The sequence below is a fragment of the Onychomys torridus genome, chromosome 9 (genome assembly GCF_903995425.1).
Source record: "Onychomys torridus chromosome 9, mOncTor1.1, whole genome shotgun sequence".
NCBI lineage: Eukaryota > Metazoa > Chordata > Mammalia > Rodentia > Cricetidae > Onychomys > Onychomys torridus.
In genome coordinates, this window is record NC_050451.1 from 51,610,882 (window position 1) to 51,624,600 (window position 13,719).

The following is a 13,719-nucleotide window of genomic DNA, read 5'->3' on the forward strand; positions in this document are numbered from 1 at the left end:
TAGTGTTTTTGATCATAGCCATTCTGACAAGTGTAAGGTGGTATCTCAGAGTCGTTTTGATTTGCATTTCTCTGATGATTAAGGATGTTGAGCATTTCTTTAAATGTCTTTAAGCAATTTGTGAATCTTATTTTATGAATTCTCTATTTAGCTCTTTAGCTCATTTTTTAATCGGATTGTTCAGTATTTTGATGTCTAGTTTCTTGAGTTCTTTATATACTGTGGAGATCAATCCTCTGTCAGATGTGGGGTTGGTGAAGATCTTTTCCCATTCTGTAGGCAGTCTTTTTGTCTTATTGACCATATCTTTTGCCCTGAAAAAGCTTCTCAGTATCAGGAGGTCCCATTTATTAATTGTTGTGCTCAGTGTCTGTGCTGTTGGTATTATATTTAGGAAGTGATCTCCTGTGCCAATGCGTTCAAGAGTACTTTCTACTTTCTCTTCTATTAAGTTTAGTGTAACTGGATTTATGTTGAGGTCTTTGATCCACTTGGACTTGAGTTTTGTGCATGGTGACAGATATGGATCTATTTGTAATCTTTTACATATTGACATCCAGTTATGCCAGCACCATTTGTTGAAGATACTTTCTTTTTTCCATTGTATAGTTTTGGCTTCTTTGTCAAAAATCAGGTGTTCACATGTGTGTGGATTAATGTCAGGGTCTTCGATTCAATTTCATTGGTCCGTATGTTGGTTTTTATACTAGTACCAAGCTGTTTTTATTACTATAGCTCTATAGTAGAGCTTGAGGTCAGGGATGGTGATACCTCCAGAAGTTGCTTTATCATACAGGATTCTTTTAACTATCCTGGGTCTTTTGTTTTTCCATATGAAGTTGAGTATTTTTCTTCCCAAGTCTGTGAAGAATTGTGTTGGGATTTTGATGGGGATTGCATTGAATCTGTAGATTGCTTTTGGTAAGATTGCCATTTTTACTATGTTGATCCTACCTATCCATGAGCATGGGAGATCCTTCCATTTTCTGATATCTTCTTCTTTCTTTAGAGATTTAAAGTTCTTATCAAAAAGGTCCTTCACTTGTTTAGTTAGTGTTATCCCAAGGTATTTTATATTATTTGTGGCTATTGTAAAGGGTGATACTTCTCTGACTTCTTTCTCTGCCCTTTTATCATTTGTGTATAGGAGGGCTACTGACTTTTTTGAGTTGATCTTGTATCCTGCCACTTTACTGAAGGAGTTTATCAGCTGTAGGAATTTCCTAGTAGAATTTTTGGGGTCACTTATGTATACTATCATATCATCTGCAAATAGTGAAAGTTTGACTTCTTCCTTTCCAATTTGTATCCCTTTGATCTCCTTTTGTTGTCTTATTGCTCTAGCTAGAACTTCTAGTACTATATTGAATAAATATGGGGAGAGTGGACAGCCTTGTCTTGTTCCTGATTTTAGTGGTATCGGTTTGACTTTCTCTCTGTTTAATTTGATGGTGGCTGTTGGCTTGCTGTAAATTGCCTTTATTATGTTTAGGAATGTTCCTTGTATTCCTGATCTGTCTAAGACCTTTATCATGAAGGGGTGTTGGATTTTGTCAAAGGCTTTTTCAGCATAATGAGATGATCATGTGTTTTTTTCTTTCAGTTTGTTTATGTGGTGTATTACATTGACAGATTTTCATATGTTGAACCATCCTTGCATCCCTGGGATGAAACCTACTTGGTCATGATGGATAATTTTTTTTTATGTATTCTTGGATTCAGTTTGCCAATATTTTATTGAGTACTTTTACATCAATATTCATGAGGGAGATTGGTCTGTAATTCTCTTTCTTTGTTGCATCTTTGTGTGGTTTGGGTATCAGGGTAATTGCAGCCTCATAAAAAGAGTTTGGTAGTGTTCCTTCTGTTTCTATTGTGTGGAACAATTTGAAGAGTATTGGTATTAGTTCTTCTTTGAAAGTCTGGTAGAATTCTGCACTGAAACCATCTGGTCCTGGGCTTTTTTTTTTGGTTGGGAGACTTTTGATGACTGTTTCTATTTCTTTAGGGGTTATTGGTCTATTTAAATGGTTTCTCTGGTCTTGATTTAACTTTGGTATGTGGTATCTATCCAGAAAATTGTCCATTTCTTCCAGATTTTCCAATTTTGTGGAGTACAGGTTTTTGAAGTATGACCTGATGATTCTCTGGATTTCCTCGTTGTCTGTTGTTAAGTCTCCCTTTTCATTTCTGATTTTGTTAATTGGGGTGTTCTCTCTTTGCCTTTTGGTTAATTTGGCTAGGGGTTTGTCTATCTTGTTGATTTTTTTTCAAAGAACCAACTCTTTGTTTCATTGATTTTTTTGTATTGTTCTCTTGGTTTCTATTTCATTGATTTCAGCCCTCAATTTGATTATTTCCTGGCATCTATTTCTCCTGGGTGAGTTTGTTTCTTTTTCTTCTAGAGCTTTCAGTTGTGCTGTTAATTCATTGGTATGAGATTTCTCCATCTTCTTTATGTATGCATTTAGAGCCATGAATTTTCCTCTTAGCACTGCTTTCATACTGTCCCATAAGTTTGGGTATGTTGTACTTTCATTTTTATTAAATTCTAGGAAATCTTTAATTTCTTTATTTATTCCTTGACCCATTGATGTTTCAGGTGGGGATTATTCAGTTTCCATGAGATTGTAGGCTTTCTATAATTTTTGTTGTTGTCTGACTTTAAGACATGGTGGTCCGATAGGATGCAGGAGGTTATTCCAATGTTTTTGTATCTGTTGAGATTTGTTTTGTGACCAAGCATGTGGTCAATTTTTGAGAAGATTCCATGGGGTGCTAAGAAGAAGGTATATTCTTTTTTTTTTTTAAGGTATATTCTTTTGTGTTAGGATGGAATGTTCTGTAGATATCTGTTAAGTCCATTTGAGTCATAACATCTGTTAGGTCCTTTATTTCTTTATTAAGTTTCAGTCTGGTAGATCTGTCTTTTGGTGAGTGTGGTGTGTTGAAATCTCCCACTATTAATGTGTGGGGTTTGATGTGCATTTTAAGCTTTAGTAATATTTCTTTTATGAAAGTGGGTGCCTTTGTACTTGGGGCATAAATGTTCAGAATTGAGACTTCATCTTGGTGGATTTTTCCTGTGATAAATATGTAATGTCCATCCTGATCTCTTTTGATTGATTTTAGTTTGAAGTCTATTTTATTAGATATTAGGATAGCTACACCAGCTTGTTTCTTAGGTCCATTTGTTTGGAAAGCCTTTTCCCAGACCTTTACTCTGAGGTAGTGTCTGTCTTTGAAGTTAAGGTGTGTTTCTTGTATGCAGCAGAAGGATGGATCTTGTTTTCTTATCCACTCTGTTAGTCTGCGTCTTATTATAGGTGAGTTGAGACAATTAATATTGATGGATATTAATGACCAGTGATTGTTAATTCCTGTTATTTTTTGTGGTCGTGTTGTGTTGTCCTTCTTTCGTGTTTGTTGGTGTGGGATTATCTATTGCCTGAGTTTTCATGGGTGTGTTTAGCTTCTTTAGGTTGGGTTTTTCCTTCTAGTGCTTTCTGTAGGGCTGGGTTTGTGGACAGGTATTGTTTAAATCTGGTTTTATCATGGAATATTTTGTTTACTCTGTCTATGGTGATTGAGAGTTTTGCTGGGTATAATAGTCTGGGTTGGCATCCATGGTTTCTTAGTGTCTGCATAACATTTGCCCAGAACCTTCTAGTTTTCATAGTCTCTATTGAGAAGTCTGGGGTTATTCTGATGGGTTTGCCTTTATATGTTACTTGGTCTTTTTCCTTTGTGGCTCTTAATATTTTTTCTTTGTTCTGTATGTTTAGTGTTTTGGTTATTAAGTGGGGAGGGGACTTTTTTTTTTTTTTTTTTTTGATCCAGCCTATTTGGTGTTCTGTAAGCTTCTTGTGTCTTCATAGGTATTTCTTTCTTTAGGTTAGGAAAGTTTTCTTCTATGATTTTGTTGAATATATTTTCTGTGCCTTTGAGTTGGTATTCTTCTCCTTCTTCTATCCCTGTTATTCTTAGATTTCATCTTTTCATGGTGTCCCAAATTTCTTGGACGTTTTGTGTTACGATTTTTTGGTCTTCAGTGTTTTCTTTGATTAACACATCTATTTTCTCTATTGTGTCTTCAGTGTCAGAGATTCTCTGTTCCATCTCTTGCATTCGGTTGGTTATGCTTGTTTCTGTAGTTCCTGTTTGTTTAGTCAGGATTTCTATTTCCAGCATGCCCTTAGTTTGTGTTTTCTTTATTGTCTCAATTTCATTTTTCAGATCTTGGATTGTTTCCTTCCTCAGTTTAATTACTTTTTCTTGGCTTTCTTTGATTTGTTTGTTTTTTTATTCCATTTATTTAGGGGAATTTTTCATTTCCTCTTTAATGGAGTTTTTCATTCCCTTTTTAAGGGAATTTTTTATTTCCTCTTTAAGGGAATTTTTCATTTCCTCTTTAAGGGCCTTTATCATCTTCTTAAAGTCATTTTTAGGGTTGATTTCTTCTGCCTTGGTATGTTCAGGTCTTGTAGGTGTAGAATCACTAGGTTCTGATGGTGTCATGTAGGTCTTCATGTTGTGGCCTGTATTCTTGCACTGGCATCTACTCATCTCTTCCTCTGCTCTGTGTAGGCGGTGTCTGTGTCTGAAGGTGTCTCTCTTGTTCTAATTGTTAGTCTTGGTTCACTAGGAGTTCTTGATTAAATTGGTGCTGTTGGGCTCTGTATCTTTGGGAGCAGCTTAGTCCAATCAGTGTTAATGGGTTCTGTCTCTGGGAGCAGTTGTTCCCAGTTGGTGTAGGGTGTGCTTATGTTTTCAGTGGTTGTTAGGTTCGTAGGGTTTAGCTTTTTTGTTTGTTTTTTGGTTTGGGTTTTTTTTTTTTTTTCATGGGGTGCAGGGAAAGGTAGCTGTCTGGTCGCTGGGACTCCAATGGGTAGGGCCTACGAGTTATAGACCTGATCTGCCGGTCTGGAGATGGGAGCTTACCTGTTCTCAGTCGGTGAAGTGTATACTTACAAATCTGGTGATCTGGTTAGGTGGCTGGGTGGTGCCTTCTTTTCTGTTCTCAGGTCATGATTTTGCTCATTTGTCAACTCCTCAGCTGATCTTGTTTCCTCAGACTGCAGACTGTAGGATTCTGAATTCTCTCCTGAATGGATTTCAGCTAAGCAGGGTAGTTTCAGCAACACCTCCAAGTTGTTGGGTTTCGCAGGATTGGCAGCTGGGCCCTGGGTTGGCCTCAGACAGTGTTCAGATCCATTCTGGTCTGGTCCCACGGAGATGGCTCCTTCCCCGGGTGTTGGGATTAAAGGCATCCCTGTTCCAAGCTCTTGACTAAGAGCTTGTTTTCATTCACTCCTTAATGGGTAATAGCTCAGTTTCTGGTCTTTATTACAACTGCATCTCGGTGCTGCCGCTGCCTCTGCGCCCACCGTTCCACCTGCCTGCCTCTGTTCTTTAGCTTTATACAATGACACCTTCTTGTCTTCTTTTGCATTCATTTTAATGCTGTTTTTCTTACATTCTGGGAAGGTTCTTTATTCTTTTCTTAAGTCATAAACTATTTTCAACGATAAGAATAGCAAATAGAAGGGGCTAGAGAGGTGTCTTGGTGGTTAAGAGCCCTGGCTGCTCTTGCAGGGACTGGACTTCATATTCTCAGAACCCACGTGCAGCTCACAATCATGTGTAACTAACCAGGGGATCTGACGGTTCTTCTGGCCTCCATGGGCACCAGGCAGGCACATGGTGCACAAATATATGTGCAGGCAAAACATATCAAGTAAAATTTCAAAACTTAAAGTAATGCTAAAAATAACAAATAGAGGGGCTGGTGAGATGGCTCAGCAGCTAAGATACTGCTCTTGCCAAGGATTCGAGTTTAATTCTCAAGCACTCAAGTCAGGTAGCTCACAACCACTTGTAACTCCAGCTCTATGGGATCCAACACTCTTCTGGATTTCATGGACATTCACACACATAGCAGACAGACCTACACATATGCAGAAAATTTTAAAGTAGTAGAAATGATTTTTTTTTCCCTTTTTCTTCAGGGGCACGGGGTTTGAGACAGGGTTTCTCTGCATAGCTTTGGAGCCTTTCCTGGAACTCACTCTGTAGCCCAGGCTGGCCTCAAACTCACAGAGATCCGTCTGCCTCTGCATCCCGAGTTGCTGAGTGTGGAGATTAAAGGTTTGCAACTCCACTGCCCTACTGAATCTTTTGAAAAGTAGTAACAAATAAGCAATACAGTGAAACATTTTGTCTTCTTTCTTTCAAAGCCGGGAGCTTCCTTGACAGACAGGAGTGCTCCTCGGAGTACCGCCACTGCAGAATGAAGTGTGCTACCACCGAATATGCCATCAAATATTGTGAAGATTGGACCATCTGCTGTGGAGCAAAGGACAGACAAGCAAAGAAGAAAAGGATATGATGACTAGTTGAACTCAACTTCTTAGGAAAAGACATCCAAAGTCATTCAAAGTTCCTTGCCCACCTAAGAATAAATGGTATGACAAGTAAAAGGAATTTCATGCTTACATGGCCACACTGAAATAAATACATGTTTTATCACATCTTATAGTCTATTTTCACATCTCTCTCTCTCTCTCTCTCTCTCTCTCTCTCTCTCTCTTACTAGATTGTGCTTTCAACTATATACTGCATCATGTATACAAGGTTGGGCTGGGCAATGCTAATCAAACTCAGTGGGTATTTAAAAGAAGAAGAAGAGGAAGAAAAGAAGAAATAAAATATGACGAGAAGTGTTGGGAAGGAGAATGGCTCAGCGGAAGGGGCAGAGGAATAAGAGAAAGGAGCGGAGTGAATATGATCAATATGTATTATATACAAGTATGAAGTTGTCAAAGAATAAACTTAAAATTATAATGAGTACTGCCTGTAACAAACTATCATGGTGATTACATAAATTAGAGTGTGTTTTGTGATCTTTCTACACTCTTATAGGCCCTTCTGGCTTTAAAGGTTTCTGTCAAGGAGTCCAGTGGTATCTAATACCTTTGTAAGAAACCAGCTGTTATCACCTGGTGCCTTTATCTATTTGGTCAAGGAGCCTGGAACAAGTTTCTCCTGACAGTGTGGACTAGTCCAAGGTCTCCAAGCCAGAGAGAGCAACTGGAGGGTCCCAGGTGAGCAGCTCTCAGGGCTCCAGGGCTCTGAGCTATGTGTGGTGACTGCTGAGTTCCTGGCAGCAAGCAGCCTGGGATCGGCAACAATAGAATAGGCCGGGCGGTGGTGGTGTACGCCTTTAATCCCAGCACTCAGGAGGCAGAGCCAGGCGAATCTCCCTGAGTTTTGAGGCCAGCCTGGTCTACAGAGCAAGCTCCAGGACAGGGGCACCAAAACTGCACAAAGGAACCCTGTTTCAGGAAAATATATATATGTATGTATACCAAGTATCAGCCAGAAGTGGTAGAGCATGCTTTTAGTCCCAGCACTCAGGAAACAGAAGCAGATTGATCTCTATGAGTTTGAGGCCAGCCTGGTCTACATAGCAAATTCCAGGTCAGCCAAGGCTACACAGTGAGACCTTGTCTCAAAAGAAAGAGGAGAAAGATGAAGGAGGAGAAAAAGAAAGAGGAGGAGGAGGAGGTGAAAAATAGCAATCACCTATCTGGATCTATAGGACAATTTGCTAACGCCTTCTAACAGCATTAATTCTGCTAAACTAATTCTTTCCTTCTAATGCGTCCTTAAACTTATTTTTCAGTTCTTTATAACTTCATTGTATAGGTCTTTAACATCTCTGGCTAAACTGTATGTTGGGGGTGGGTGAGTGTCTGTGCTAGGCTATTATGTATAGGGAGAGGGTTAGTTGAACTTGCTGTCTTGCCTATGGTTGGATAGTCTATACTGAATGGGAGAGGTTGATGCCCACCAGAGATGGTTTTTGTGGCAGTAGTTTTTCTTTGTGTATCAGAGGCCTCTGCTGGCCACACTTGGCTTTTCATGCTGTGGGTTGGGCAAGACTCCCCAGATGATACCCAGAGGTGTGACTTTCAGCTAAGGGATTTCTCTCAATTGTACTGGCTGTGTGGGAAACAGCCACATCACTAAGATCAGTACAGGCAGAGCAACTCTTGCGTAATAATCACCCTGCAGGAAGAATGCAGTTAGGGGGGTCATGGAGCCCACCCCCCAGCTCAGAGATCTCAGGCTTTGCAGCAGTAACCAAAAGGTTGCTCCAGAAATTTAACCACACACTGACCCTCAGGCCTAGAGCTATATAACTGCAGGGTAATTCTCAGTTGATGAGATCTGTTCCTGGCCATTGCAGGCAGAACTCTGTCTCCTTATACACCGCTAGACTAAGCCAGGCTCTCACCTCTTGCAGCCCCTTCTTCTCCCAGAAGTATGGCAGGCCAAATTGAGATTCCTTACCTGTGGATGTTCCCTAATCTTGGGCCTTCCATCAGGCTCGGTTGTTAACATACAATTATCTCACAATTTTTTTTAAATGTTGTTATTACTTATAGTAAATGTTTTTAAGCCTCCAGGAAATTTTCACATTCTCCTTTTCGTAACTTTTATCCATTTACAGCTATCAGTTAGAGTCTTGGGTGAGTGCTGACACAGGCCTTGGGTTTTCCTTCAGACCATCGTACAGTCACTTCTGTTAAAGGCAGATCCCAAAGTGGGTGTGAGGCCTTTCGTGGGTCCTGGTTTTAGACGAAGGCAGCAGTTATAAAGCTGTCTCCAGCTGGGTCTTGTGTTCTAAAGTGAACACTGAGGCTGAGTGGCAGTGGTGTACGCCTTTAATCCCAGCATTCGGGAGGCAGAGGTAGGCGGATCTCTGTGAGTTCCAGGCCAGCCTGGTCTCCAAAGCGAGTTCTAGGAAAGGCGCAAAGCTACACAGAGAAACCCTGTCTCGAAAAACAAAAACCAAAACAAAAAAAAAAAAAAAAAAAAAGAAAGAAAGAAAGTGAACACTGTGCTTAGGCCCGTCACACTTCTCACCTTTCAATCTCCTCCCTTATAAAGACATTTCTAGATTCGGTGAAAATTCAGCTTTTAGTCACTGTGGAATTCGACAGTTCTGGCAAAGGTGAAGCTGCCCCTTTTGGTTTAAATAAAGAATAAACTATGTAAGACTGTAAACGGTGAAAATGAGAATATGCTCCAGGAAAGAACATACTAGCTAAAAAAAGGTCTCTGTCTCAAAAAAGAAGCAAAATAAAGACTTTCTGCATCCCTGTTTAGAATAAATATAGTATTCACATAGCCACTATGGTCCATGAAGAAAGTATATTCTTTTATTGATTTTTTTCATTCATACATATTTCAACTTTTATTAATGAAATTCAATAAATTTGATCCCTTAATCATAAAAACCTGCTGTATACATTGTTTACATGTTGTCAAAATCTCCACTCCAAGCATCACAAAAACTTCACTGACTCTAAGAGTGGAACCAGCACCGGGATGGGAGGAGCTGATCAGCATACTGACTGAACTATAGATATGCACCGTTTATTTGGCACTGTTCATTAATATTGTAGCATTTTCTTGTCAAAAACAGGCATTCGAGACTCAGTCACAAAGTACCAGAATTTGCAATTCACATTTTAATCAGCTTTTCAACTTCAAGCAACAACCAGTCAGGTTGAAAAAGCAATCCACAGTCCAGCTTCAGAATGGATTCAAACCCTCCCACTTCTTTACACACTCCAAGATGCCGTCTGTGAGTAGGACGCTCCAAGGGGTTTTGATGATGTACAGCTTGTGATGATCCTGACAAGAATTACAGAATGAACAGTACACTTCATGTTGTCCAGATTGCATTAGCAATCACGTGAGAAGTTCTAGAATGCTTACATTGAAATTCAGACCCTAGTTACTTGCTAAAGCAATTCTTCCCAGGACTACAACAGACTTAGGATTTTGGTTCTGTTCTGATGGGCAATTTAACTTCATTTTAACAATTTTGTTTGTTTGTTTGGAGGGATTGTTTTTGTTTTTTGTTTGTTTGAGACATAGTTTCTCTGTGTAGCCCTGACTATCCTGGAACTCACTATGTAGACCAGGCTGTCCTCAAACTCACAGAGATCCACCTGCCTCTGCCTCCCAAGTGCTGGGATTAAAGATGGGCACCACCACGTCTGGCTAACAAATCTTAAATCCCTTTACTCCAAGTAAGCTAAGCTTAATTCACTAAAACCATACCAACTCCAAAAGGTCCAGTAAGAACATGTATATCATGTTAATGAAGAGCACTGAATTTTCTTAAGTTAACCTCCCTAGGGAGAATAAAAACCAATGGAACATGGATCGCTGCACGGGACGCCAGAAAAGGAGGATTTTCTAATAATGTTTACATATGTTGTAGCCTCACACAAATTTTTGGCAATAATTAAGACCTTTTAAAAAAGAATTTTTACCAAAAAAAAAAAAAAAAAACCACTTAAGTGTAAAGCAATATCACTGGACCAAACTTCATTTTAATAATTTCTATTATATTTTTTTACATCATAAATGGGGTTTGTAATCCCAAGTGAAAGCACATTCTTCCCCTCAGAGTCTGAGATGCTATTCTAGATCCTGCTTTCCAAACCCAGTTGTCTTTGCTGTTTTTCAGATTTCTGGGGCCTGATATTTAAACAGCCCCACACTAAATGTACATGACTCGTGCTGGTAAGAGCTTTGTGAAAACCGCCCATTACATATAAAGAATAGTATCCATCAAAACGTGAGCAGTATGGGGAAAACATTAAATCCCTCTTAAGGATTAACTTATTCTTAAAATAACAGGGCTAGTGCTGTTCTCTGACACAAGAGAACACAAATGATCAAGTGAAGTTATTTTCATAGACTTAGCGACACAGACAGACCTCCATCCTGCTCAGCCCTCTATGCAGAGTTGTTATTGAGATTTACTGGGAAGGGGGAGAAACTCAGGGACTACTCGGAGGAGGAATGGGCTACCTTGGAGGGACGAGCTGCTTTGGTAGCTTCTAAATGTTCATTTTAAATAAAAAGCTAATGGAAGTGTTTTGGGGTACCATGTGGTATGCTACTCTTCACACCAGCAAAGGCATCAAAACTGTCTTTTTAGGAGATTTTCCATCTTTAAGACGATTATTTATTTAGCTTTTAACTGCATAATTCTACAACTAAAATTGTTATCTTCGGCAAAATTCAATACTGAGCGATTTCTTTTTCAAATGATCTTCACAACCCAGAACACAGGCACCAAATCAGTACTCTGAAGTCACATTGCTTACTAGAATAACGAACGGAAGTGGCCAGCAATCTGAGGAGAGATGTTCTGAATGTAAGCAAGCTTTCAACATGTGAGTACGGGATTCCGCTCCTCTGAATCGCCCTCAAAACGAGAATACTCCCGTTTAGTAAGTCAATATACTATTCTTAAAAATTAAAGTTTGGTCACTAGGATAAACCGAATAAAAATTACCCTCATCCTACTCCAAACGGCCAGCTTTAATCACTCCCTATACTTCACAAAATCAGGAAAGGTGTACTGGCTGAGACCTTTAAATCTGAAGGCTCACATCCTCTGCTATTCCATTCCCTGCTGCCTCCCTGGTTTATTCACACACACACACACACACACACACACACACACACACACACACACACACACTCGAGTAAGACATTCTTTGTGTCTGCTGATAAATTATGAGGAATGTGAACTAGGTGTGCACAGGGTATTTATAGGTACTTTGTAAACATCAGAGTCCCTCGCGAGGGCCGCACACAGGGACCACTACTTTCCCAGACGCGGTTCACTCGCTGCATACTGACAAAGGGCGGCGAAGAAGTCCTCGTAATGGAGGTTCAGGTGAGAAGGCAAGGACACAATCTCAGCCAGTCTGATTTGCCAGGGGAGAAAGCCTAATGTGCTGTCCACAGAACCAAACTTCAGTACTAAATCCGGATCAGGGAAGCCGTGGGAACGAAGCAAGCCGTCGAACACATCCACGTTCAGATCCGTGGCTCTCCGTTGCTGCCGCGCCACCAATTGGCAGAAGTCCTGGGCGGCTCTCACGACGCCTGCTTTCCCGTCTTCTGGGGACAGCACCTGCACTGCCGACCAGCAGTTTAAAACTAGCCGGTCTTTGCCGTTACACTCTGCCAACTCTGCTGAGTCTCTGGAACAACCTAAGCCCCAAAGTTCCTGTTGTCGTTTTAAAATTTCCTCCATCAGTCTGGAATTATTTCTCTTGAAAATACCTTGGTGGTCGTAGACGCTAACGTAGGAGATCCCCACGGCCACGCACCACACCACGATGCTCGCCACGTCCGAGAAGCTGTGCTCCAACTCCGTGATCAGCAGACCCAGGTGCACCGGCAACTTGTGCAGGGTCCCGCCGCCCGCGCGCCAGCGCAGCCCGGGGTGCATAGCGGCCAGCGCCGGGTCCCGCCGCGAGTACGGGTGCCGGTGCGGGTGCAGGTGCCGGCGCGGACTGCGACGAGAATTCCCACGGTCCGTCAGAGGCTTGGGGAGCCACGGGATCCAGCTCCCGGTGTCCGGGCGCACGCGCAGCGCAGAGATGAGCGCTTGGTGCGGGCAGAGCAGGGCTTGTAGTGCCCGCCACATCAGCGCGCGCAGCACCCGCTGCACCAGCGCCTGCAGCCCGGCCATGGTCGTGAGAGCCGCCGGGCGCCGCCTCCTCCCCGGGCCCACGCTCACAGCAGACACCGGCTCCCGCGGCCCCACCCCCACTGCTGTGAGACTGCTTAATGATAGCCACCCTGACACACGTGCGATGGGATCTGGAGACCTTTTACAGGTCTTTTTAAAGATTTTTTTTTTTTTTAACGTGAGTGGTGAATGTGCATGTGCGTTGTGCTTGCGTTAAGTTTATAGTCACCTCTTAGGTGCAGGAGCTGGTGGAAACCAGGAGAGGGAGCTGGGCCCTATAGAACCTGAATTACTGTTGTAAGCCGCTAAGGAAATTGGGAATCAAACCAGGGTCCTCTGCACGAGAAGTGCAGGTAGTGGATGGACCATCTTCTCCAGCCCCTGGAATGTAGTTTTGATTTTTCCTTTTCCTGACAGATAAAAAGACTGAACATTTTTCAGAATTTTATTGGTCATTTGGATTTCTTTTTGATGACTATGTATTTAACTCATTTACCAATATATATTTGTTGGATGAGTTTAGAGTTGGGGAGTCTAATTTTTGTAGATTTTTTAAAAAATACCTAAGTCATAGGGTCGGCACTGCTTTCGGCCTCCTGGGACAGTGCTACTTCTCCATTAGAGTAGATTTCGATCTGACCTTTAGCAGTTTCCTCTCCATGGTGTTGCAAACTCCTCTTACTCCGCTCAGCTTTTCCAAATTTCACTGTGCAAGATTTTTAGCCCAAGGACAGATGGTCCCGGACACTTTATAGCAAGCTTCCTATCTTCAAATGTCACTTAAACGTGTATATCGACTACTAGAGAGACTCTGGTGGGTGAACATGGATGTGGCGTGTCTTTGGGGACGTTCTTTCCAGTCAGTGTTGTCCAACGTTCTTATTGTTTAACCAAGACAATGATCTAACCTTTGCCCATTTTAGCCCTAGGCTTCCAAGAGAGTCTTAGTAGTTAAAGTAATTGGGCTAAAAATTGCTTGAGCCACATACATGGCATGGCGTGTTGGGTCAGCGGTCTTTCACGGAAGCTAAACAGCTGTACTGGCTGACCCTAAAACTAGTAAGCCCTTAATACCTTCATTTTTATTCCGGAGTCCTTGTTTAGAGTTCTAACGAGGAAGGATTCGGGTGCAAACTCACAGG

General features: G+C 41.4%; 2 protein-coding genes across 2 annotated transcripts; one reads left to right on the forward strand and one right to left on the reverse strand.

The window, feature by feature from the left end:
- Nucleotides 1-4,111: 4,111 nt before the first annotated feature.
- Defb131b (defensin beta 131B) lies at nucleotides 4,112-6,388 on the forward strand (the record flags this gene model as incomplete). Its single annotated transcript, XM_036198826.1, has 2 exons — nucleotides 4,112-4,163; nucleotides 6,237-6,388. Coding segments are annotated over 2 exons (204 nt in total), but the record flags the coding sequence as incomplete, so codon positions are not given.
- A 5,310-nt stretch (nucleotides 6,389-11,698) lies between these two features.
- LOC118590754 (dehydrodolichyl diphosphate synthase complex subunit Nus1-like) lies at nucleotides 11,699-12,577 on the reverse strand. The gene has a single exon (XM_036198515.1). The coding sequence runs from the start codon at nucleotides 12,575-12,577 to the stop codon at nucleotides 11,699-11,701; it is 879 nt and encodes a 292-aa protein (XP_036054408.1).
- Nucleotides 12,578-13,719: the final 1,142 nt, after the last annotated feature.